This window comes from Bidens hawaiensis, unplaced genomic scaffold (genome assembly GCF_021521415.1).
Source record: "Bidens hawaiensis isolate Kalapana, Puna unplaced genomic scaffold, B.hawaiensis_p1.1 tig00024989_1, whole genome shotgun sequence".
In the NCBI taxonomy this organism is placed as follows: Eukaryota; Viridiplantae; Streptophyta; class Magnoliopsida; order Asterales; family Asteraceae; genus Bidens; species Bidens hawaiensis.
In genome coordinates, this window is record NW_027493966.1 from 157,091 (window position 1) to 184,931 (window position 27,841).

The following is a 27,841-nucleotide window of genomic DNA, read 5'->3' on the forward strand; positions in this document are numbered from 1 at the left end:
GTGTACGTAAGAATCTCCGAAGTCCATGTTCAGCGTATTTTTCACCCTCTTCGTGATTTTCAAGCACCCCCATAGTATGATGCGCCTTATTCACCCTGTAACACCACACAACAATCATTAATTCATTATACAAATTATTAATCAAAAATAAGTTAAGAACAACAAACAAAACTAGCCACAACGTCAATGTAAAAGCCTAGAGATCAGTAATTGTAACACGTGGTTTGTTAATAACATGACACCATTCAATTTCATCTGTTTTGTCTACGTACCTATGGATATATTTTTTATATCTGACTGAAAACTTCTTAATATTGTCGATCGATATACATGTTTCCTTCTTTTTATCTTTTTTCTAGATGATCTTGATGTCTTGAAAATCAAAATAATGATATTTCCCTGACATCAGGGTTCACGAAAACATTTCTAGTAAGCTGGAAAGCACACATGCTCGTCACAAACGTCATCGCAGCCATTAAAGGATAAACCTGCATCGTTAAAATTAAGTATTTTTAAAATATGCACTTTATAACACAAGGATCACGTGGAACATTGTATATTGTGGGTTCTAAGTTCTAACTTCTACATGCTCATGATAACATATAAGTATATAACAATATTACTATGGTTAACACATTAAAACAAGACTTGCGGTCATTTTTACCTCAGGTCGCACCCAACGTGGCATTTTTTAAGAATTTTCGCTACTTTTGGAACTCCAAAAATGTTAGAAATATTATTAGAAAGGATTGATTTGAGTCGCGATCAATTTGGAATGTGAGAATGAAGAATGCATAGGAGCGTACGTATTTAACTATTTATACTGAGAGAGGGTCACTGGGTTTGACTGCGTACAAGAATATGAATATTCAAGCCAACAGATAAATAGGGTCATTCTTAAGTACCGTTTGATGGTCCCAATATACCCAGAAGACAAAACATGTCCGATCTGCCGTAAGGCTTGCCTGGATAAATTCGGAGAGCATGCGGTTCATTGTAAGGAGATGCCTGGGTTCAAATACCGACATGATTGGGTGCGGGACGTTCTTTGGAACATCTTAAGGCGAGCTGGGATATCAGCTAAAAAGGAAGCCCCCATAAACTTCCTTACAGACCCCACGGAAGGGAGATCCACTCTACGACCGGCAGATTTGCTCTTCTTTGGTTGGGCCGGGGGAAAACACGCTTGTGTTGACCTCACAGGGTTATCTCCGTTAGCTGGTTTGAGGGATAATGGGTTTGTAGCTGGGCAAGCAATAAAAAGGGCTGAAACGAAGAAGGTGGAGAAACATGCTAAAGCCTGAGAAGAGAACCAACATGTTTTTGTCCCTCTGGCTTTTGATACATTTGGCTCCTTGGCACCGGAAGCTATCCGTTTCCTAACCAGGGTCCAACAGGTTGTGCATAGCAATGTGTCGACTCCAAAAGGGCAGGGGTATGTCTTTAGCAGGTTAGGGTTTGCAATTCAGAAAGGGGTGGCGGCGCAGCTTGTTGCCCGCCTACCTGCTATATTGATGTAATATCTATGTTTCTATATATTGTAGTTGGATCCTTTTAATTAAAAAAAAAGCCAACAGATTGGTTTGTAAAATTATAAATACAATGTTATAAATATATATTATTATGGTTATCAATACCTAATATAGATTAGGCTTATTCTTCAAGTTATATTTTCCTATATATACATATCATTGTATCTTATTGTAAGAGGCACCATATTAATGAAATCTCCATCTTTCTCCCTACATCTCTTTCTCACATGTTTGGCTATTAGGTTTGTTTCACAACACGTTATTAGCACGAATTGCTTTTGGAGTTGGATCGCAAATCATAAGGCAAGTAGCTTATATAATTGTTCTCTATTCTCTTAAGTATGAACCATATTGTAAGTAATACAATTTTGGTTTTGTTTGAGACTCATCATGTTCTTTTTATTAAATCTCTTCGATTAACTAATTCGTATTATAATTTATGCAATCTTGGTTAAGTCAAGATTTATATTTATTATTCTAATAACTGAATTATGAACTAAGATTTGATCTAGTATTATAATTTATCTAATTTTTTTATTGAGAATTTGTGAGTTGCTCTTTGTTAAAATTGTTTCGGTTATTGATTTTCCAATGGGTGAAATAAACTCAAACAGGTGTTTGATATGGACATGGGTGATTGTTTGAATACCCTTTATAAATATGATAATTTATATAAATTCCAACCTCACGTTTAAGCATTTAACTTATAATTTCAATAAAAAAATAATTAGACTAAAACACACTTCTCGAATTGATGAAATATTTACACAAATATTAAATTCTTTTATTATAACTCGTAAGATTTGTTTTCAAACAACTACTGTTAATAAATAATCATATTGTTTAAATTGTTTCATATTTATATTGATAAATATATTTATATGCGTAACAAATTTTTAAGTAAATTTGTTTTCTTTGACTATACATTATGAAAAGAAAAATGATGGTACACATTTATTTGTTTTTGGTTTTTATCTTAGAGAAGTAATATTGTGATATACTAAACTACTGATTCAATATGTTTATTACTGAAGAATAATATTAAAAAATAACTGTTACACAAAATTTTATTAGATCTCATTGGTTTCTCTATGAAGATCTATTCCTTTCAAAAAGTGACGATAACGTTTTCTTGATAATTAGTTGATTTTAAAATCATTAAAAAGTATTTAATATTTATATAAACATGAATGATTTTTAAGGATTTGCATTATGACAGCTAGTTTTCAACAAATTTTGCTATTGAATCTCATTTGAGCCTTAGCTAAAGAAATAGATTTCTTTTCAATAGAATTTGACTTTATACCATTTGTTATAAAAAAAAGGTGACAAATTGGAACTATATGGATATATTTTGTGATGATAATCTACAATGAAAATTCTCGCATATAAGATATATTTGTTGTTTGTTATATTGTTATATAGGTGGTTGCCACACAAATTATATGTATTTGGTTGTAAGTGTTGAAACCTCTTATATTGTAGAGTTATATTATAACTCATTTTATATGATATCATGTTATAAAGTCATATATTTATTATTTAGCTTTGTGAATGCTTTGTATTCTATATCTTATTAATATAGATAGTATACAATCAAACAACTAACCAAAGTTGTATTTTATTATTACTCTCATAAAAGAGATGTGCTTATATATGGCACCTGAAGTGTCATTCTCTCTAAGATCTCATTATCAAATGTTATAAAATATTATCACGATAAATCTTATATGACTCATTCATGTAGTTACTTCTCAATACTTGTTATATGAAGAGATGATTAAGAGAAGATTAATTATGAGGAAAAATCGGAAACGACAATTTTTCATTAGTCAGACCTCAAGTATGCTCCTGAAGTAGCATATCATTAAAGCGTATGAAATGTTTGAAGTGAGTTTGTATCTATGTCCGAGAAAATTATGAATAAACCATGAAAAGTGTTTGGTTTGATATCATTCCCCGAAGTGAATGTGAATACGCACTGATTGTTGCGATCATGGACATAATAGAAAATTTGTAATAATGATTATATTAATAATGAGATCGACCACCACATGTGGCAAAGAGATTGATCATATATGAGAACAAAATCTAGAAATACACAAATGAAATTACATGATCATTTGAAACGATAATACAATGTTCACTCATATTTACAATCTTGTACTAAAGAAGCATGATACATATACGATCATAAACCTGAAGTTTATGAATCATGATTATCTAATGGCATGACCGGTTAGACCACACCGAGTCAATGATGTGAAATATATTGAAAAACCATGAGATTCTTCATGATGATTAAACATGCAAAGTTTGCTCTCAATGAAAATTACCTATTTATTAAATAGAATAGGGTGTGAATCCCTAAATATTATGGAATCTAATATGCTACCATTTAGCATTTTCAAAATCGATGCATCGTCTAAATGGTTATAAAGATCGCAACTTCATGTTTGCATGATCTATTGCTTAGCTAATAAGATAGCAAGCATATTATTCCAGATTGGTATATTTACATTCGATATAATAATGAATTTGATTCCGAAGTTAATAATGGTCATTGGAATAAGTGTTTAACTTCATAACAGATTATGTTCTTGCATAAATTGTATTGTTAAAGACGATTACTCAACGTCTATAATTCGTTGCAAAGGCAATCATTACGAGAGCAAAGGTTCATGTTTGTATTTGAGTACATATGATTTTATTGTCTTTAAACTAATTCACATCAAGCCAACAAGTTATGACACTTCCTCCCCATTGCAATTGGTTTATTGTCAGTAACCAAATATTTCTCATCTAATTTTTCGTATGTGTTATATACTGAAATTAATCCACCACAAGACACAAAGATGAGAACACAAAGGAAGTTGGGAATATATGTCGGTATTAAATATTATATATGATTAAATACTTAGAGCCATTAATGAGATATTTGCTTATGGCTCATTAGTTTTCACTTTAGTGAATCAACATTCCCAACATTAGAGGGAGATTTAAAGCAGTTGGAAAACAAATTTAGTTGGAATGAATTATCATTGATCCTCAAACTAAATTATATGAACTAAAAGTTCAAAGGATAATTCATGAATAAAGATCAACGAATGAATTACCAGACGATTCACTGACCAAAAGAGAGTGTCTAGCTAAGACACCTATACGAACTGCTAATGTTCCAATTAATAAATGTCCCGGAAGGACAAATGCAAATTGATAAGAATTCTAATACACGCTTGTAGCGTGGTAGATTGATCGGTTCCAAAGTTTAAATTTCCTCGAGAATTGGAGCAAGTAATAAAGATGGTCAAGTCGAGGTGCAGTAAAAGGTCTTTTGAAAGAGATTAGACATGATGGTTCTTGAAGAACCTTAGGTATCTGAAAACAAAATGCTCTCAATAAATTATATTGTATCATGTCTACAAAGATATATGAAATCGAAATAAAGTCGACGTCGTTATAATTTTATTTATATAATATAATCAGCGCTTGAAATGATGATGAGGATCAAGATCTAAATCTGCCTATAAAAAAAATGATTGGCCAAAGTGGAAAAAACGCAAACAGGGCAGAGTTGAATTCTCTAAATAACTGAAAGTTTGTTGGACCAGCAGTCCGTACAACTAAAGTTGTAAAATGTGTTAGATACAAACGGTCTTGTATATGAGTTATGAAAATTCATCAAGTGATATAAAGCAAAATTGATGGCACAAATATTTTTGCAAAGACCCATGATTAATTATGAGGATTGAGGAGACACATTCTCCAATGGTGCAAGCAATGACTTTCCGATAACTAAAAAGTCTGGTAATATAAAGAGAGAATTGATATGCGTCCAATAAATATTGTTATTCAGTTGATACTGAGAGTTTACAAGAAAATCTATGAAGGATTTGAATTATCAAATCATGTAAAGTAAGTTCTCGAGAACATAATGATTGTTGTGTATAGAGTCATATTTGATACTTTACGATTATTGAATATGTTGAACATAAATGGAACTCCTGAAAAGTTTTCTAAGGTAATTGAATGCTTGAAAGATTAGTTGATTTTGTGCATCAATAAGCATACACATAGAAGAGAATACACGTTATGAGTACAATATCTCAATAACCAAAGAAATTGTACAATATGGATTTTGATATGTGATACAAAGTGATGTGCTAATGAGCAAGTTTATGCAGCAAATATCCTGATAAAGTGAATGCGTATGCAGAATTTGTCAAGTAGAAAAGAAGTCCATGATGAATTGGTAAATGGATTTATGCTTATTACGTATGAACTAAACTATTTGAATTGAGCTTGGCACAAATCAAGAGATATTTTGATAAAGAGGGAGATAAGTTGGGTATAATTAGCCATATTTTTATCAAAATTTCACTCTTAAAAGTTTATTATAATCACAGTTTACAATGACGATATATCACCGAGAGAAAATTATGAGCTTTTAAAGAGATAATTGTTTTTGAAAGACCTTGACAAGGTGTGATTATTACTCGACTTATAGTTCGAGTATATGTGTAATTATATATTTATATGTTTATAAATCCACCAAAGATTTATGAAATGTTGAGACATTTTACCATGGACAAATTTAATTCTTTTAGCATGTTAAAGGAAGTCACACAATGACTCTATATCATTTCCTATCTGAATATGAATATTATTGGTTCGAAAATACAATAATTAAATGCATATGTGCATTATGTCGTATTGTTAGCTATATATGATTATTATTTTCTTTATTTATATTTATCGGCTTGTGCCCTGCTAGGAGACAAATTGGAATGGGTTAAAACATATATTTCAAGTATGAAAAGGTATGTGTTTATAATTTACTAACCCATCAAAACAAGTTTGGTTAGTCTTGTTGATGCAGAGAAACACAACATAATCATAGTGTTTACTAGATGAAGCAAAAGAAGTTTTCACGTGAAGATCATACAACATTATTCAACTTAAAGATTCAAATGTCAAGGGACGAAGACGCAAATGATTGACTACAAAAGTTTTGGGTAACTTTCACATAAGATCGATATTTACCATTTTAAAGGATATATAAATCAGGGGGAGACAATACGCGCTGCACTCTTTTTCCCTTAGCTATGGTTTTGTCCCACTGGGTTTTCCTAGCAAGGTTTTTAATGAGGCAGCATATCCAAGCGTATTGAGTTGATAACCAAGGGGGGGGGGGGGTTTATAAATATATATTATTATGGTTATCAATACCTAATATAGATTAGGCTTATTCTCCAAGTTATCTTTTCCTATATATACATATCATTGTATCTTATTGTAAGAGGCACCATATTAATGAAATCTCCATCTTTCTCCATACATCTCTTTCTCACATGTTTGGCTATTAGGTTTGTTTAACATACAACATATATTGTATTTAAATAGATTTTCTTTTTTATTGTTTTTATACTAACTTTAGTTTATCTTTTTAAAAGTTAATAAGTAAATAGACTAATACGGTTAGGACTTGTAAAATATATACTTTACTTCAGTTTTAAACAAACCGACAGGTCAATCCATTTAATTAAAATGATTAAACAAGTCAATACAAACACAACTCTTTTAACTATATGAGTTAAACATAATAACTCACTACCTTATTGTTTTTGTGTCGGATCTATGATGGGTTTTAGGTCATGTCGAAAATTGTCACTCTAGTTATCAAAACAGTTACAATTACGATATTTTAGTTGACATGTATATTTAAATTTTAGTTTTAAACAAGTAGACGGACCGACTTGTTTAATTGAAAAGATTAAACAAGTCAATCCAAACACAACTCTTTTAACTAAATAAGTCGACATAATAGCCCGTTACCTTATTATATGTGTATCGGCTCCATGTTATGTTAGAAATTGTCACTCTACTTATTAAGACAATTAAGAATTTTCGGTTAAAATGTTTATTTAAAAAATTCTTAATAATATCTACATCAACTAACCATTATTATGCATATTTTATCCAAGTTAAGGTATGAACATAATATATGAATTGTGTAATATAGTTTTAGAAAATTACATGTTGTAGAAAACGAAAACCAGGTGCTACAGCCAACTGATTTGTTTGCGGGTTAACGTGATGGATGGACCACGGTCAAAGTTTTTATACGCGTTATGGCTGTACATTTCATTCTTTACATGGCTTCTTATTTAAAGGGCATTGGCTTCTTATTTAAAGGGCATTGGAGGGTAATTTGGTCATACGTATTCTCTGAAAAAAACAAAATAAGTGCGTATTTAATTTGTTATATACGTTTGAGATTTTAGAAAACCAAGCCGTATTATTTAATTTAAGGAAATTGGATACTAATAATCCAAACTATTGACAATTGGCCAATAATAATCTCAACTAACAATCTAACCGGTGACAGTCCCAACTTCCGGTGTTGTTACCAATAACAATCTCAGTCTAGTAAACCATTAACTCCGTTAATTATAATTGTTAAATTTGTGTTAAATGACCGAAATACCCTTCACTAACAAATAAATAATAATAAATAAAATTTACCCTCATCGTTTTATTTCTTCCTCATAAATCACAAATCACAAATCACATTATTCTGGTCATCTCCGACCTGCCACCATCTCTGGCCCGCCACTGTCAACAACTATCTCCGTTAACATCTCAGTCCGCTACTACCGTCATCTTCGCCCATCACCACCGCGATTTTCCGGTGAAGGAATTCTGATCGGTGGTGGTTTTGCGGTAGTTACAGCGCGGTTTCCGTGGTTGTCGAAAATTAGATAAGCGACGGCAACATGACTACAGTGGCTATTAACGGCCATATCGATGGCAACTGTTTTTGTCGGTTCATGCGGCTGAAATGGTAATGGTTGTCAAGACTAGATCTGTATCTTTCCAGCGTCATTGTCACAGCCCGATATGAAGGATGTTGTAGGTGTCGTTAAGGTTCCGCCCGTACCCAGCGGCGGGTTTGGTTTTCCGGTGTGGATGATGGTGGTTCGGGCAGAAATGGGGCCCCGACTTTGGTTTTCCGGTGTGGATGATGGTGAGGGGCGACGAACTAGTGTGTTGCCGGAGATGGTGAAGGTAACAGTGGCCGGAGATGGCGACCAGAATGTGTGAGGGTATTTCGGTCATTTAACACAAATTTAACGGTTATAATTAACGGAGTTAACCATTTATTAGACTGAGATTGTTATTAGTAACAACACTGGAAGTTGGGACTGTCACCGGTTAGATTGTTAGTTGAGATTATTATTGACCAATTGTCAATAGTTTGGATTATTAGTATCCAATTTTCCTTAATTTAATAAAAGAATATTTGTATACATACAATTATAATCCATAAAAATAGATAATTTTTAGGTACGGAAAGGGTTTATGTACAAAATAATCTTAGCATAAAAATGTCAACATTACCAATCTGCAAAAATGTTTTATAATAACAAAGAAAAAACCTATAATAACAAAAAATAATTAAAATATTGAATGTTATTTGTCTGCCACGTTATTGTAATCGCTTTATAGTAGCTGAATGTTATTTACAAAATAATAATCAAAATCAACAACAAAATAATAACACCAAATAGTTATAACAAAAGAATAAAACCTAATACTACCAACAAAATACAAATTAGCAAATACTTATAACGTCATAGAGGGCCGGCCCATAGGGGTGGCGGGGTGGTCGACAACCATAGGCGCGACAACCCGTTAGGCCCGAAATTTTTTTAAAAAAAACTTTATGTTTATTTTTATTAAAAACAATATGTATATTTAATGTTGAAACCTAATTACATGACCACTAGCTTGGTCTAGTGGCAAAGGGATATTACTCTCAACCAAAAGGTTATGGGTTCAATTCTCATTTGAGACATGCTTAATCTTATTTTTATATAAAAATTTTTTACACAACTCAAATTATAACCAAGTAAACTTATATACAAATTTAATTATTTAAACCAACAAAATACTCCTTTTTAATTAAGGCCTAAAAAAAATTCGTCTTCGGCCCAAATTTTTTTTTGCTTTCTCGGAGCCGGGCCTGACGCCATATAATAAGAAATCAGCATATACGAAAAAAATTATCAGCAAATACTTATAACAACAAACCTAATAATAACAATAAACTGGTTCTCATTTTTATCATATTAAAAAGTATTTATGTTTGATCTTGAAACTTGATAACCATGTGTTGTCTTATGTTAGAATACTAACATAAGAACCACATTTTATACATAATTAATAGTTTTTTTTACAAAAGATATCATATTAGAATACTAACATAAGAACCACATTTTATGCATAATTAATAGTTTTTTATAAAAGATATCATTAAAACGATTATTTTATTCTCTTTAATTGATTTGAGTATGATATTGCTATAATTAATTTTATTTAATTCATAAATTTAACATTTAACATAATTATATCAAAACTTCAAAGACTTTCTCTATGAATTTGGATCTTCCACAATGAAGAAGCATGTTTTTCTTATACTAGAATACTAAGAACATTCACATCCCGTTCCGTATCTCCATCTCTATAATTACACTACAAAACACTACATTTCTCTTTTTTGTTTAATTAAATAATACTTTTATCATTACAGTTTCTCTCTCCTCTACTCACAACCAATCCAACAAATATTAAAAAATAGAAAGGGGCAAACTAGGGGTGTCCAAAATACCTGAACCCGACTAACCCGAACCTTAATAGGGTCGGGTTTCGGGTTAGATATTTTTTAAGAAAAACCCGACTAACCCGACCCGATTAACCCAAAACCCGATCGGGTTAACCCGATTAACACCCCTAGGGCAAACAATATTCCCCAAATGTTTCCCTTAATTTACAAAAAATCACAACATTTCTCTCCCCACCATATGATTTACACTCACAATCATTCAAAACTCCACCCTATAATTTACCAATTCTCCTCACATAATTATGGGGGATGAGATAGGAATGCTCTAACCTGTGATAGTGATAGAAAAGAGAGAATAGAGTCTTAAATTTGTAATTAGCGTATTCTAGATTAGTAGCGTAAATTTAAATTATGTTAACTAGCAATGTCTTATCTAACAATCTATATAACTACCTATCATAAAATCCTATGTGTCATTCTCATATTGCTCCCCTATTTTTCTAGAGCCGCCAGATTGCTAGATTTCAAAATAAAATAAAGCCATTCTTTTCAAATTCGTCGATATAACCTAAAAAAAATAATCCTCAAGACCTTCTTCACCCCACGTCTCATCTAATACCCAACACTTCCCACCATCTTCGTTCCTAAATCGATCATCCTAATCCGCCTCTTTCACTGTGATTTATCCTTGTGGGTGATCATCCGTATGTTCACCCTAAATCAGTTTATATGTTTTGAATAATTAATTCGATTTCTATCATAGATGGATCTCCTGACATTGAAATCTTTTGTCAAACTGAAACAATTAAATGGGATTACGAGGAACCAATTAAACGGGATTACTAGGATTGATTAGATGAGATTGGTTATGATGATGTAAATAAGTGAATTGGTTGAGTTACCATTAGGACACCTCTTTCAATACAATGACCCAGTTTTAAGAGAAATCACGAAAATCTCTACTAATTTTATACTTTATAAACGTTTAGAGCATCGTTGCAGATATTATATTAACTCAATAGTAACTTATCTTTGGAATGCTGACCACAATGTTTTTTTTTCTATCAATATTATCATACTTTTAATGTAGGTATACTTTGATTAAAGTTTTATTTCTTTTTTCTAAATAGAGGCTTCTCATGCATTTGACCCGAATTCACGGGTATGGGTCTTACTAAACCCGGATAGTCTTTAAATGAGTTATAACATCTCATATATTTATGAAACTCTTTCATAATCAAACAATAATTTTTGCGTACATCAATCGAACATCATAATGCAAATGTTATTTATAACTTTATACCATATTGGTGTGGTATAACAACAAATTACACTGTAATCTTATACGCACATTGCTTTAGGATATTATAACAAAAAGTTATTTTTGTTATATACTTGTTATATACTACGTGGTGTCTTTGAAATTCATGAAGCATATGTACTTTATGATTTCAGTGTACATATTTGAATCCAACCTTACAAACTTTGAACGTGCCGAGGTACACAAATTATGAAGAAAAATGGTTATGAAGTCTGCAAGTTGCAGGTGAGTTTTGTTCGTTATGTATCAAAACTATATTATAAGTAATAAATTAACAACCCGTGATATATCAATAGTCTGACTAAATGATTTTGTATTTCATATATTTATTAGTTTGTGAAAGTTTAGTGTTTTAGCTGGTTAACCGAGTAAGTGGCCTTATTGGCCCGTGGTCTGATTTTTATATAGAACGAAAGTCAACATGGTAAACGAACCAAACGAGTGAAACGAAGGAACTTAAACCAAATGTAAACTAACGAACATAAATGGATTTAAATAAATGAACATTCAAGAACATAAACGAACTAGATGTGTGTTCGTGTTCTTTCGTTTTTATAACAGTTCGCTTACATGTTGTGTTTTTCTTTATAATTGTTAATATGAAGGCTTTTGTTTGGTGAAACTACAATTATATTATAAATAGTAGATGATTGTTCTGACCTGCACTTAGAAGAACAAAAGCTGAAATAGTCAACATTATGCTTATATTTCTATTAATGCTAATATGCGAAATTGATGTTTTTTTTTCTCTTTGGTTCAGGTATACAAACTGTTGATTTTTGGTTGGGTCAAAACTGGTTTGAGGAGAATCGGATCCTGTTAGATACCGGCGTTCAAAACTGGTTTGAGAAGAATCGGATCCGGTTGGATACCGGCTTTGGGTTGAAATTGGATCAAGTACCTTACATGTAGGTATGTTTTAAGTTTTAACTCTTAAAATTAAAGCAATTCTTTTTCCTTAGGATAATATATCTTAATATCTTATACACAATTAAAAAAATTGGCTAATCTAACTCAACGATGTTTGTTTAATCGATTCAATTTGGCTGTAAAAGATCAGAAAACTTCAATTTGCCAATTGCCACTATGACCTCTCTCTAATACTTAGAAGTCTTTTTGTTTTTTTTTTGTTTTAGGATGATATGAAGTAATAAGTGTTAGTGGGTTTACAAATTTGATGGTTAAGTTATTTATGTATGTGTGCAATTAACCAAATTAAACGTCTATTTTTTTTATTTGTTTGATGAATAATATGAAGACTCAACTTTAGTGCATGTGCACCTGCTACTCATCTTCATCTAAAGACGTTTTTTATAGCAGTGGTTCTACCGTCATAAATAAGTTTAATTACCATAGCTTTTTATTTGTATCTTATTTCGCTTACTATTGTTTGTTTATTTGTTGCTGGGCATGTATTTACGGTTATGGCTTTACTCACTATTAGGGTTGTGAAAATTGTAAAAGGTTTGATCTTCTTGGGGATTTTTGTTTCATAGGCTCTGTTGACTAATGGGTTTGAGATATCTTAAGTATTGATGCTTACATTCTCTATGTGATAAATTTAGCGTTCTGTATATATATAGTTGTATTGTAGTGTAACGCCCTAAATTTGAAAACGACTATTTAACATATTTAATTGCGGAAAGTACGGTCCCAGAAGTTTCTTTTGTTTCCAATAACATAAAATCCATTCTATCAACCGAACATCACGAATAATATCATAGAAACTTGTCTTAATAATCAAAGACAATACATATTTTAAAACTTGTTCATGACTCTATCAAAATTAGAACTTTGAACTTTAGATGTGTATTGGTGTCATAGTCCGAGCACTTGATCTTCGACTTTCCGGTTCCATTTGGGGGCTTCACCTAAAGCAATCTAACACCACATATTAGTTATTCGTTATTACCAATATATATATATATATAAACAAGACATTAAACCCGAAGTAACATTAGTCTAAAATTTCAAAACCAAACCAGGTCCGGCGTAGTCTACGCCAGCTACCGTTATGCAACTCCAACGGTTCAATTCTTTATGTATCTTAACTTGCCCGATTGATCCCGAGCTTCTCGTACCTGTTTCTAATCACCATATCCAAAACTAAATGAAGTTCATTAACAATATAAAATAATATCCCAACATGATTCAGTTGGAAACCATTACTGTTATACTACAATAAACCAAACCCAAACAAACGGGTCAAGATCATTGATTACTTTATCGTCAACTTTTATTCTCTTCATCTCATAAGCGTGTATATCCCTTCTTTATTAAACATAACACAATTTCTAAAACTACATATATCCACCCATTTGACCCGTTATCATTTGGTTAGTAATGTATATACTTTGACCGGTTACAACATTACTAAAGTCACTGCTAACAGTCACGATTTTATTAACGAAGCACGCATAAAAGCATACCACACCACTTCAGAAAATTCTACAAAAATTCCATAAAATAATTTATGATGGTAAATAACTTCCTACCAAAAATCATGTCAAAGTAAAATGGTTAAGAACCCGAAACAGCACCTGCAAACGGGCTGACCTGGTTACTGAAAATCCTCATTTCATAGATAAATAATTCACAAAACCAAATCAAACGATTTTAGAAAAATCTATAAAAATTACATAAATTCCATTATGATATCAACTAACTTTTGGCAAAGATTCGTACAAAAATAAAACGATTAAGGTCCCGAAACGAGACCTGCACGTGGGCTGGTCTGGTTTGGACAGCAACCGTTTTTCAGTTGTACAAACCTGTTTTGACTTCTTTTCTAAACCAGTTTGACTTGAAACCTTTTATAGGATGTAGACAAATGTGTCGGGACTGTTGAAACTATATTTCAAGTAGAACCGACACTTTTCAATGTCCAAGATAACCCGCGACCCGCAACTGTGTACCACGAGCAACAACTTAGCATTTACCAAACTAATTGTTATATTTGCCAAATTAGTCATAACTACACTTGTTTTATGATACTTACTTATTATAAGTAGTAACTAGCACAAGTAAGGGATGTGTTACTAACCTTCGCCCGTAGGATATTACATACTTAGATTCTTCTCCTCGCGTTTGGTTAACTTCCAAGCTTCATATCGAGTAACTAACTTCCAAGTCAACACAACACATTAGAATGTATTATAAAAGATCTTTTAAAGTGTGATCCTTAAATAAAACAACACATCTCATATGATTTTTATCATACATTTATGTTTTTTACATATCTCTACACAAGTTAAAACACATTTTCCATTTAAATTTCACAATGTCTTCTTTGTGGCGTTTTATCAAACATCTTGTGTGCATTATTAACCTTTCAGTTTACTAGATTTCTGCAATATCCTAGAAACCCACTCTTTTCATCAATTAACGTCCCACTTAACCCGAGTCAATATTAAAGCATTGACAAGGTCATTAACAACTTAAAACTTATCCACAATAACAAATTGTTTCAATCTACTATTAAGTATCATTTACTAGTATTTCTATAACATTATTATAAATGATGAACATTCTTTTTAACCTACCTAAAAGTAATCACATAATCTAATTCTTTCACCAACAATGGAGTTTCAAGCAACATCAAATCAAAACATTAACTATACTTCTTTCCAATATTACAATAATCATCAATGAAACCAAACCCATCAACATTTGAGTATTTCTAAGCATTTAAAGATTAAGGCAAGGCTTACCTCTTGATTTCACAAGGTGAACATAAGGATTAGATGCTAGGTTTCAGATTTCAAGTTTTCATACAAACTACCAAACCTAAGTTTAGTTTTTCATACAAACTACCCCAAAGTTATTGTTGTTCCTATTCTTTATAAAACATTACAACTATTATTTATATAAATATGTCAACTTATGACTTATGTGGAATATACTATGATATTGAAATCAATATTTTCCAACTGGGATGTTACATGTAGTAAGTAAATGTTAAGGGAATTGAATAGGAAGCTTTTAGAGGTATATGCATTAAATATGCACTCTATGCAGCCTTCTAGCCATTTAACCCGTTTCTGATAGTGGGCATTTACAGTTTTACAGATAATGAAGATCTTTTTAGGTACATGGATTACTAACCTACGGGCCCCACCTTTCTGCTGGTGCAAAGATCAAAATCGGGTTAGTAGCATGCAAAATTAGTTATTATTAATCAACTATGATTTAATTTGATTTGTACTTGATATACAATATGCTCATTTTGTTGTAAAGTATGGTCTCTTTCTATTATTTTCTCTATATCATGGTCGGTTTGTATATTGTAATACTGTTTCAGTGGATTTGTGTTATCTGGTTCTGCAAAATTAAAATTAACTCAACATTGGTTAACATTGGTGTTGTTTTGGAAAAGATTCGTGGGAAACGAGTTGTGTTTGTTGGTGATTCATGGAGTAGGACTCAATGGGAGTCATTGATATATTTTCTTATGAATGGAGTGGATAAGACGACTGTTTATGAAAATAACGAGAATAAGATAAGTAAAAAAGATTAGGTATATAGGTGTTTGGTTTAGTTCGCATAGTTTTATGGTTGGAGTTTTATCTCCTGGTTTTTTTAGTGCAAATTGGGTCGGTTCCTGGACACGCGACAAAGAGGCTTTGGTCAATGATTAAGCTTTGGCTATGTGTCGGGGTATGGAAGTGGTCTTTTTGTATCATAATTTGTCGTGTTCTTTTATGTTCGTTCATTTAAAATCTAAACGAACCGTTCAAGAACATAAAAAAACATAAATATGTTAGTTTATTTTCGTTTATATTCGTTCATTTAAAATATAAACGAAAAGTTCATGAACATATTTGAACAAATGCAAACGAACATAAATGAGCATATGTGTACAAATGTAAATAAACATAAACATCAACGAATAAAAATGAACACAAACGAACAAATATAAAACATTAAGTAGATGATTAATTTAATGTTTCATTAAAAAATAATCATAAATAAACATAACTGGATCAAAATATATATAAATTCTACACGAATATAACAAACTTTCTTATAATAAATTAAATGAAAACAATTAACTATAAAAATATAATTGCAAAATTATTTAGAAAAAAAATTAAATAAACCCGCGTGACACGCGGGCTAAAAGCTAGTGGACATATAAAACTCTTATTTTACTCTTTCATCATTAACTCAAAATTCTCATCTTGGAGTTACAAGTGTAGGAGAACCGAAAACATACTAACTACTATCTACAAATCAATGGCTAAAGAGTTAAAAAACTATTATATGTTTAAGATGTCTCATTAGGTACGAAGGTCAAGGGATATGGGCCAGACCCCAACTCAGATCCGACATTTAAGACGCCCGAAAGACGTCAGCCCAAATACTCAACCGCAGTCGGCCCACCTCCTTGGGCCCAAAACATGGAAACAAATTATTTTCGGATCCTTTCGATTGGACTTTATTTTCTTACATGTTATGTTGTTGTGACTTTCTATAAATTAGGTTTTTACTCATCCAAGTCACTTTTGGTGTCGACTTCAACTCAAGCAAGAGACATCTAGAATAATTACACTACAAGAACAATTGAGAAACCAAGACAATCCGTTCAATTACTCAATCTATAACTTTATAATCACATCATCCTAAGGTTACCATGTCATTTTCATTTGAAATATTACACCCCATATATTTTTTAACAAAACCCCGAAACCGACACCCGTTTCTCACATGTCCAAACATCCAATCAAGCTTGCAATACAAACATCTACCGGTCTTAGTAATGACGGTTTAAAGTCAGATTAATTGTCACTTTCTTGACACAAAATGTGGTCGTTGGGTTTTATTCTCTTTTATGTGCTTCACCCATCACACAAAGTCTTTGCTTCTAGAAACAGACACCCCAACAGACAAATTTGTAAATTACACAATGTCTATATTACATTACATATATAAATAAACATTTCAGAATTTAACAACCAGTAGGTGATCCATCTTCAAGCTCTCTATAACACCTACAACTCACAACCAAATATTATTTCAAGTTGCTCAACCGTGTCTCACCGTTTAACACGAAACATTAATATGAGAATCATCATCTCCGCATGGGTCTTTCTTGCAGTATGTTCGTTTTCAGGTATTACATGTTTTCAAATCCTTACACTTACAACATAACTTTATCTAACAATATTATTGCTTTGCAGCGGCTTTTGATCCTCTAGATCCAACGGGAAACATAACGATCAAATGGGATATAATGTCTTGGACCCCAGACGGTTACGTGGTATAAAACATGTCATTAAAAGCTTGTCATTTTTAGTATTCATTGATGTTTATTTAAACTTTCATAATGCTTTATTGATGTTTGTTGTTAGGCGGTGGTAACGATGAACAACTTCCAAATGTACCGCCACATCCAAACTCCTGGGTGGACCTTAGGTTGGACATGGGCTAAGAAAGAAGTGATATGGTCAATGGTCGGAGCTCAGACCACTGAGCAAGGAGACTGTTCAAAGTTTAAAGCCAACATGCCACATTGTTGTAAAAAGAATCCTACGGTTGTGGACTTGCTGCCCGGTGTTCCGTACAACCAACAAATCGCCAACTGCTGCAAAGGCGGCGTGGTGGCGGCGTGGGGTCAAGATCCGTCGGCTTCGGTGTCATCTTTCCAGGTCAGTGTTGGGATGGCCGGAACGACAAATAAGACGGTCAAACTACCAAAGAACTTCACTCTTCTAGGCCCGGGACCGGGGTATACGTGTGGGCCCGCAAAGATTGTTCCTCCAACTACTTTTCTCACAGCTGATCGGCGAAGAAAAACCCAGGCGTTAAGTAAGCGATCCTTGTTTTGTAATTTGAATAGCAAATAGTTTGACTTTGATATTGACTTTGACTCAAGGTGAAAGACTAATGAGTTGGGTTATGTATATGCAGTGACATGGAACGTAACGTGCACATATTCTCAATTTTTGGCGTCAAAACATCCGAGTTGTTGCGTGTCTTTCTCGTCATTCTACAACGAAACGATCACACCGTGTCCTAATTGTGCATGTGGTTGTGAAAATAAGAACAAATGTGTCAAGTAAGATTACAAATTCTTAAACATAAGTTGGTACTACTTTTTACAAAACTTATAATATATCTCCTAGACCGGCATACCTTACTAATAGAGTAATAGCAGTGCTATGGACATGATGTTACTAGCTTAGGTTTGTTTGCTATTAACTTATAATATCTAATCATTTGATTATGTTCATAGGAGTGACTCTAAGCTTCTAAGTGTTGTCGGAATAAACACGCCAAAAAAGGACAATTCGCCATTGCTTCAATGCACTCGACATATGTGTCCCATCAGGGTCCACTGGCACGTAAAGCAAAACTACAAAGACTACTGGAGAGCCAAGGTGGCGATAACTAACTTCAACTATCGGATGAACTACACACAGTGGACACTCGTGGTTCAACACCCGAATCTCAATAATGTTACTCAAGTTTTTAGCTTCAACTACAAGCCCCTCATCCCCTACGAGTCTATAAGTAAGTAACGCCTAATACATAATATGCTTTCTTCGGGTACTAGACTGACATGATAACGGATGTCTTGTTATTTTGGGCCTGCAGATGATACAGGAATGTTCTATGGGATGAAGTTCTTCAACGATCTTTTAATGGAAGCGGGGCCCACGGGAAACGTACAGTCCGAGGTGCTGCTACAAAAGGACCAAAACACGTTCACTTTCAAACAAGGTTGGGCGTTTCCTAGGAAAGTCTACTTCAATGGTGAAGAATGCATGCTTCCTCCACCGGAGTCTTACCCATTCCTACCAAACTCGGCTCATGAAACCCGAGTTGCCGCGTTAACTTTATTAATTTCACTTATTATGTTTTTCCTCTTCTAATCACCATTTTCTCACACATTTTTTATAGTTCCGCGTGTATCATGTGACAGTGTACTACAAAATTTTGTATATTTTACCGAAAGAAGTTTAAAATTTGATTATTATATAATATATAATAATAATACAAGCAAAGAACAATGTTGTTACTTTCTACAAGAACAAAGTTCATATATTACTATACAAAATGTTGCATGATGAAAACAAACCTCGGTTAGTTACTCAAAAGAGGAAGAAGAAGGTGAAATATGTCATGATTAAAACAAGCATTGACCGTTTGACCCGAGGACTAGCATTCGGGAGATGTGGATATGCGTCTGGTGGTGGCATTACACAATTGTCACCGTTGAAATAAACTCACGCGGGAAAGCCCAGCCTTTATCAAATGTAAAAGTTGATTTATCTTTTCGGAAGAGTAATTCTGATTGAACGTTCCCCATCGGTCCAGCTTGGTTAAGAAAATCGTTGTAGAATTAAACGCCCCATAGCATACCAGTATCATCTGTAGATAAATAAGTTACAAATCACCATTAGACGTGTTTTAAACTTAATCATTAGTTATAAATAAATCACCAAGAAAATAATTACTTACTTACAGAAGAGTAAGGAGTCAACGGTTTGTAGTTAAAGCTGAAAATTTGAGTAAGGTTATCAAAATTCGGGTGTTGTACGACTAAATTCCATTGTGAGTAATTCATCCGGTAATTAAAATTAGTAATCGTGACTTTGACCCGCCAATAATCCTTGTAGTTAAGCTTCACGTGCCAATGAACACGAATCGGGCACATATGTTTGGTGCACTGAACTAGGGGTGTTAAGCTGTTCTTACCGGGCCCATTAACAACTGAAGCTAGATATGGTGAGTTTGCGCTGCAAAACAGCCAATAAAATTTGAATAAAAACTAGATACAATGATAAATGTTGGGGTAAATAACAGTTTTCACTTTTCACCATTTATGAATGGGGTAACTTGCATATCGTGTCCTTTAACTTTAATAAGTACAAAAAATGTCCCTAAAGTTCACATGTTGCCACACTTTTCGCCCTTTTCACTAACTTTGTTAGCCTTTTCAGTTAGTGTTTTAAAAATGAACAATTTGTGATAGAACATGTAAATTTTACAATTCTTCTCTTTTTTCCTTTACTACAAAATTACACATTTTCTCCTTAAGTTGTAATAACAAAATAATTACTTTTGAAAACAGTTAGTGAAATGACGAAAAGTGTAACATATTAGGGATTTTTTTTATTTTATTTATTGAAGTTAAAAGAGACGATCTGCAAGTTAGCACATACATAAAGGATGAAAACTGTAATTTACTCTAAATGTTGTAAAAATGGAAGCACAGAAACTAAACATACTTCACACAACTTCCAGGGTGAGTATCATTGTTTTGGCATCCACAAGTGCATGTCGGGCATGGCACAATAGTATCGTTGTAAAATGATGAGAGTGACACACAACAAGTGGGGTTTTCTGAGCTAGAAACTGAGAATACGTGCACGTAACATTCCACGTCACTGCGCACCACGGGGAAATTTAGTTATGGCAATTCCAAACATGACCAAGACACGACACATAAACAATCAGGTTTGGGTTGACATATCTAAGTATCTAACCCATTTAAGAGAATGGGTCATGCACGGGTAGACTTGTTTAATTAAATGGGTTGTGTTTTGGTTGACCTGTTTAATTAAACGGTCGTGTTCGGGTTGACATGTTTAACTAAACGGATTGTATTCAGGTCGATTCGCCAACCCGTTTATGACCTGTTTAACCCATTTTTATACAACCCAACAGCTTGATTAACACATTTATTTCTTGATTGTTACCCACCAACCCGTCTGACACACTTAGATATAAACGGGTTGTGTTACGGTTGCCCTGTTTAACGAAACAGGTCAACCCAGAAAGCCATTTAACCCATTTCTTACAACCCACCAACATGTCTGTTTCTTGATTATTACCCGCCAATCCATTTGATATGTTTGGATAAATGTGTTAAATGGGCCGTGTTCAGGATACTCAATTTTATGCATTATTACCCGCACCCGTTAATCCACCAACCCGACACAGTTGATACCCCTAGTAAAATACAATTTAGCATTATTGCTGATACTCACTCATAGCTTGAGTCACTCTTCTTCCATCTGGACTTATAAACTTTGTCGGTTTACCAACAACAGCAGGCCCACATGTATATCCGAGACCCGGTGCAAGCAATGTAAAATTCTTGGGCGGTTTAACCGTCTTGTTACTGGTTCCGGCTGACCCAACACTAAGCTGAAACGAGCTCCCGTAATTGTTGGGCTCTTGGGCCCACGAGTTTATAACTCCACCTTTACAACAATTGGCTATTTGCTGGTTGTAAGGAGTCCCGGGTAATAAATCAACAATCGAAGGCGTTTTCTTGCAACAATGTGGCGGTGTAGTTTTGTATTTTGAACAATCTCCTTGATCCGTGGCTTGACCACCCATCATGCTCCATATAACCTCTTTCTTAGCCCAGGTTCACCCGAGGGTCCACCCTGGTGGCGATATGTGGCGAAGTTGTACATTGTAACAATAGCCTACATGTTATAAATTAAATATAACTTAGTTAATAGAGGTGTTCAAAACTTATAAATTTAATGACTTTCTGTTCTTGCACCCTAAGAACATAGAAAATTGTAGACAAAATATGAATTTCACTCAATTCTTCGACGTTTTGGTCTCGTTAATGATCATCTCATAGTTTTCTTACCTTTTTGTGTTATTAGTACGTAGGGGTGTGCATGAAGCTGAAATCATCGAAATAACCTGACCCAATCTAAAACGATGGTTTGGTTATTTTTATGTTTCCAAAGGCCGAATTTCCTGTTTGGCTAAGGTTTTGCAAGTACCAAAAACCCAAAAACTGAACCGAACCAACTTTAATAAGCTAACCAAACCCGTAAAAACCGAAAAAAAAAAGAAAAAGTGACTTGTGTTATTGAACTTAAAATTATAAGTTTTATTTTTATTAGTGGTCTAACTCAAGTATGAGACTTACAACATATCCATCCGGGGTCCAACTAATGATGTCCCATTTGATTGTGATGTTTCCGTTTGGATCAAGTGCATCATAGGCTTCTGCAAGTAAAGAACACGAAGGTTCGATTAATGATCATCAAGATGGATACTTCAAATGAAAGATGACTATGCATTAAGCTACTATTGTAAAAATGATTAAAAGACTCCTATTCTTTGGAAACCATTGACTGATCAATCTTGACTGAATGAAGTCAACTAAAAAAAAGATAGTAACTTGTTCTTTGTTCTATCATTCTAGATAATCAAGCATATACATTAGGGTTTTTGATCAATCTAGGCATTTACTGATCTTTATCTACAATACAAATTTATACAAAACATGACAATAAAAATATCAAAAAACAATTAAAAAATCAAAAATTCATCACTGTATTCATCAATCTTTAAAATATTAAAAACCCATTAGTAAACAGAGCCTCTGAGCCCAAAATCCCCAAAAAGATAAAAACTTTATTCAAATTTCAAAACCCTAAAACCAATTTGATCAACAAATCACCATCAGATTCATCAAAGATTAAAACTTTAAAATCTTTCACACCCACCAGTCAACTAAACTAGTAAACACAAAACATTGACTAAAAAACGCTCCGATCAAACAATCAATCATAAAAACCCTAAAACCAATTCGATCATAATGGTAATTAGAACCTTCAAAAACTCAAACAATTAGTGCAAACCTGTGCATGTGAATTGAAGTGAAGAAAGAAATATGGTGATAATAATGGCGGAAACAGAGAATGGTTTAAGGGATGATCGGAAGCAATCCATTAATAAGAAGATTTGGTTATTGGATTGTTAATTAATAATAATAATGGGGTGGTGAATTGTTCAAACTTGGAACAAGTGATGAAGGCAGAAAGATGTAATAATAAAAAGGGTTTTGAAAAGTGAGTAGTGGGAACTTATGATAAAAATAATAATAAATAATAAATTGGACAAACAGCTCCCTAGATAAGTGCTGTACAAGATGTCAATGTGATGTTTTTGAGTTTAAACTATTACTTTGTACCAACATTCTTTTTGGCTACCAAACAAGTTTTTGTTTTTGTTTTTTTTTTAAATAAGTATAGTGCTTTTCTTAAAGTAAAAATTTGGAACTAATAGTATATTTGAAAGTTTGGTTTTGTGCAACCATGCTATAAAAAATTAAAAACAAGTTATTTGAGAGGGGGAGAGAGAATAGAGAGGAGCAGGAGATATAAGAGTTCTTTTTTTAATTGATTTTGATTATGAGAGGGGAGTGTTCCTGTTAGTAAAATATGCTCGATCGGATGCCATGGGCGGTTGTTAAGAAATGTCGTTTAAAGAAAGAAAAACAAAGAGGGGACAAAGCTCGGACAAGAATACAAATGCTTATGTGACTACATTTTTAAACTCGGTATTGTGAGTGTTCAAATGCAATCATTTCTTTTTTTAGTAGTAACTGGATTATAAAGATTTTTTTTTCTTTTTACATATTTATATAGTAAGTCCGTCACAAATTCAAGTATACAACTTTGTGTGGGTGTAGGCAGGGTTCGGTCCGGTTATTGTTAATAACCAAAACCAACCTTGTTAGAAAACTAAGTTGTAGAAAATATATTTTGTCTTGTTATATCCGTTCATTAATTTGGATATAACTCTCTTCATAATATAAAAATTATATCTAAAAAAACCAGACAAATAAAATACATAATTTGCTAGAAATAAAATATAATCAATGAAAATTGAAAAGGAAAACCAAATAAATAAAACTTTTACCATTTCAAACGCATAGAGAGAGAAAGATGGTAATAGTTTTATTTTCATTTGGCTTTCTTTTTAATCTACCTTTAACCAATTTATGTTTGACAATTTCATTTGTAAAAATTTAGAATAGAAATAATATAAAAACAAGATAAAATGGAGTATTATTGTTTTTATGGCCTTTTATGTCTTTAACTTAGTCAAGTCAAAAACCATTAGTCCATCACACACCTTTTTGAGATTTGTTTGCGTGTGAGATGGTGCTTCATGCTTCTTTTAAATCTTTTTCTATTTTATTTGGACAGTGCAAAACCAGCTCACCCTGGTAATTACGTGTGGGCCTTTCGGGATTTATCATTTATGTTTCTTTCTCCGCGTATTTTTCTCTTTTCTCTCTTCTTTCCACTTTTTAATCTTTAGTAATGGTACTTTAGTATATCAAAATATTATGATCTTAGTTTTATTTAAAAACAAACTAGTTTTTAAGACCCGCATCAAGAAAAAAAATAGAGGTTAAAATATTGAATCACGCACATACGTTAACTTGTAAAACAAAAGTTAAATGTCAACTTATAAAGGATATACAAACGAAAAACTTTAAAACAAATTCAGATAATGATAATATGGACACATCTATCTATGTTATAAAAAATATAGACATGTGTTTTAAATCAAAAACTATAGATATGAATAATGATAGGCGTTGCGATAAGGTTGTTAAGCCGCACACATAATAGATGCGGAAATGCTAGGCCATGCACGCGCGTCGCGGAGTGTTAAATCGCAAAATTCATATTGAAACTTAAGACATAAATTAAATATATTATAGAATATATTATTAGAGTTTGATTATTATATTGTTATCGTAATTAGGAGATTGTATTTGATTATGTTTACTTGTATTTATCTCATTGTATTCGCATATATATATATATATATATAGTTTATAAATAATACATTACATCTTATAGGGTGTTCATTATTCTACATGCATGGCATCAAAGTCTTAGGGTTATGCCATGTTTCATCTCTTATTCTTCTCGTTCTTGTCCTATCCCAGGGACGTTTGTACATACAATTATAGTTTGCTACGCTTTAACCTACCCCGCCACTTTCAAATTATCCGCAGTGGATTACGATCTGCCACCACCATATAGATTACGACCTACCAACACCGTCGTTGCAATTTTTACAACTAGCTATTTCCTTTTTATTATTTTTTTTTCTATATGTTTTGGTATGGGTCAACCACGGTTGTCTTTAAGTGCTCCTTTGATTTTCTATGTTTTTCCTGTATTTTCTCTATTTCTTTTGTTTTCGTTGAGAAAATTCTTATCATGTGGGAAACCTTGTATATATATTTTGTTTACTTCCTTTAAATAAGTTATTTTCCTTTGTAATTTCTTTAGTTTTTATTTTTATTTTTCATCCGTCATTAGTTCGTTAAAAATAAATTTTATTTATATATTCTTATTCGTTAGTTCTATTCTTTGGAAGAGAAAAATTGTCATCACGTGCCTCCAAGTCGTTGCTTTAGCCAACTCAGTTATAGCTCCTGTTGTCGTAGACGAAGCTTTTGTCATCATGCATAGCCGTCATTTGACCACGGTCATGATGCCACTTATCTTCTTAGATCCTACAATCCATTGAGTTCCTGCTCTACGTGACACGCGATCGAATATCTTCACAATCTTTGTGCTCCAGCCTAAGCATTTAATTTCCTACCCCTGTAACTGCGTGGGAATATTGGAGAGAATATTATTGAAGTCTGATTATTATACTGCTACCGTAATTAGGAGATTGTATTTGATTATGTTTTCTCGTATATATCCCATTGTGTTCCTATATATAGTTGATAAATAATAAATTACCCATTAAGGAGTTTTCATTATTTTACATGGTATCAAAGCCTTAGGATCTTGACATGTTTCTTTCTCTTATTCTTCTAGTTCTCGCCCTATCGCGTGGACGTTTGCACACACAAATATATATTACTACGCTTTACCCAACCGTCACCGCTTTTGAATTATCCAAAGTGGACTACGGCCTACTGTCACCGCATAGATTATGATCTACCAACAACGCCGTTGCGGTTTTTACAACTAACTGTTTCCTTTTTCTTTTTTTTTTTCTTTTTTCTCTCTGTTTTGGTCTGGGTCAACTACGATTGTCTTTTAGTGTTCCATTGATTTTCTCTGTTTTTCTTGTGTTTTATATATTTTTTTTGTATTGATTGAAAAAATACTTACCCTGCGAGGAAACCTTTTATACATATATATTTTGTTTATTTTCTCATTCACAAAAATTATTATCCTTTGTAATTTCTTTAGCTTTTATTTTATTTTTCCCCATCATTAGTTCGTTAAAAGTTGTTTTTATTTATTTAGTTTTATTCTTTAATTTATTCTTTGGAAGAAAAAATTTGCCGCCAAGTCATTGCTTTGGCTGACTCAGTCATAGCTCATGTTGTCGCAAGCGAAGCTTTTGTCATCATGCCTAGCCATCGTTTGACCAGTCAAGACGCCACCGATATTCTTAGATCTACAACCGATCGAGTTCCTACTCAACGTGATAGGCGAGCGAGTATCCTTGTTCGGAATCCTTTTGATTGTACATGTTAGAATTTGATCGGGGCATGGAGACTGCTTGTTTGGATTCGGGATCTTCCGCACAAACTGGAATTAATTTGGGACAAGAAAGCAATCACTCGTTCCATTTTGACTAAATTTCTCGACATAATTATCATTTATCATTTCTTGTATCGAGATGGAAATCTCACTTTGGTGTTCTATGTAGTGCAATTTGTAATGCGTGGCAAGTCAGGTAATACTTTGACATTGCATATGAATATCGATTTCTTAAGACTTGCTTATAATATTGATGTTCCTGTGTTTTGATATTGTTCTTCCTTATACTTATGCGGTCAAAAAGTTTTGTTGGATAATAATGCAAATGCTGTTATATATCCGGGATTCACTGAAAACAGAAGGCATACCCTGTTTAATAAAAAAATATATAAACTATGACTAACCTAGTTGTGTTATGTAAAGTTGGAACTCTTTTTTCTAAGTTCTTTCTATAATTTTACATAATAATCGAAAGTTCTTGATTTTTTGCTATTGTCTCAAGACCCAGTACCGGCCCTACAGTATAATCAAGTGAAGCAAGGGCTTGAGGCCTCTAATTTGAGAAGGCCTTCGTATTTTGAAAGCATGTAGAACCTAGGTTTGTGTCAACCGGTAGAGAGATCAATAAGTGTAGGAATCCAGATTAATCGGACAAGCTGAAAGTTTTAATTGCGTTGAAGTGTTTCCCATACGTAGGTGATGATAAAAAAGAGGTTGCAGGTTTTTTTATTGAAAGAGGAGATGGTTAATGGTTAAAGGAAACCACACAATTGAATTGAATGTCAGCCACTCATTGTTTTCTCTATTAATCTGTGTTTTCAATTATTTTTATTAAAATCTCTTTACTCTTTTTTATTCTTTCTTTCTTTTTATTAATCTAATAGTCTATTGCACATATCCATTATTTACGCTGTTTATAATTATACTTTTTATTAATACTTAACCTTTTTATATATATATATCTTTTGATGTATAACATATGTCTATATATAGATTGTATGTTTCAAAGGTTAAATGTTTTAATATTTACTCGCGTAAATGTTTTAATATTTACGCGCGTAAATAT

General features: G+C 32.8%; 1 protein-coding gene and 1 pseudogene across 2 annotated transcripts; one reads left to right on the top strand and one right to left on the bottom strand.

Annotated features, from left to right (window-relative positions):
• Positions 1 to 17,243: 17,243 nt before the first annotated feature.
• On the top strand, positions 17,244 to 19,384 carry LOC143570464 (COBRA-like protein 4). The gene is made up of 6 exons (XM_077056110.1): positions 17,244 to 17,591; positions 17,659 to 17,738; positions 17,830 to 18,286; positions 18,389 to 18,536; positions 18,714 to 18,991; positions 19,076 to 19,384. The coding sequence occupies exons 1-6, from the start codon at positions 17,540 to 17,542 to the stop codon at positions 19,351 to 19,353; spliced, it is 1,293 nt and encodes a 430-aa protein (XP_076912225.1). The 5' UTR covers positions 17,244 to 17,539; the 3' UTR covers positions 19,354 to 19,384.
• Positions 19,385 to 19,495: 111 nt separating this feature from the next.
• On the bottom strand, positions 19,496 to 23,236 carry LOC143570462 (protein COBRA-like; annotated as a pseudogene). The gene is made up of 6 exons (XR_013141935.1): positions 23,101 to 23,236; positions 22,383 to 22,462; positions 21,475 to 21,921; positions 20,713 to 20,871; positions 19,943 to 20,220; positions 19,496 to 19,852 (listed from the first exon to the last, which is right to left on the bottom strand). The product of XR_013141935.1 is annotated as a protein COBRA-like (transcript).
• Between the last annotated feature and the right edge of the window lie 4,605 nt (positions 23,237 to 27,841).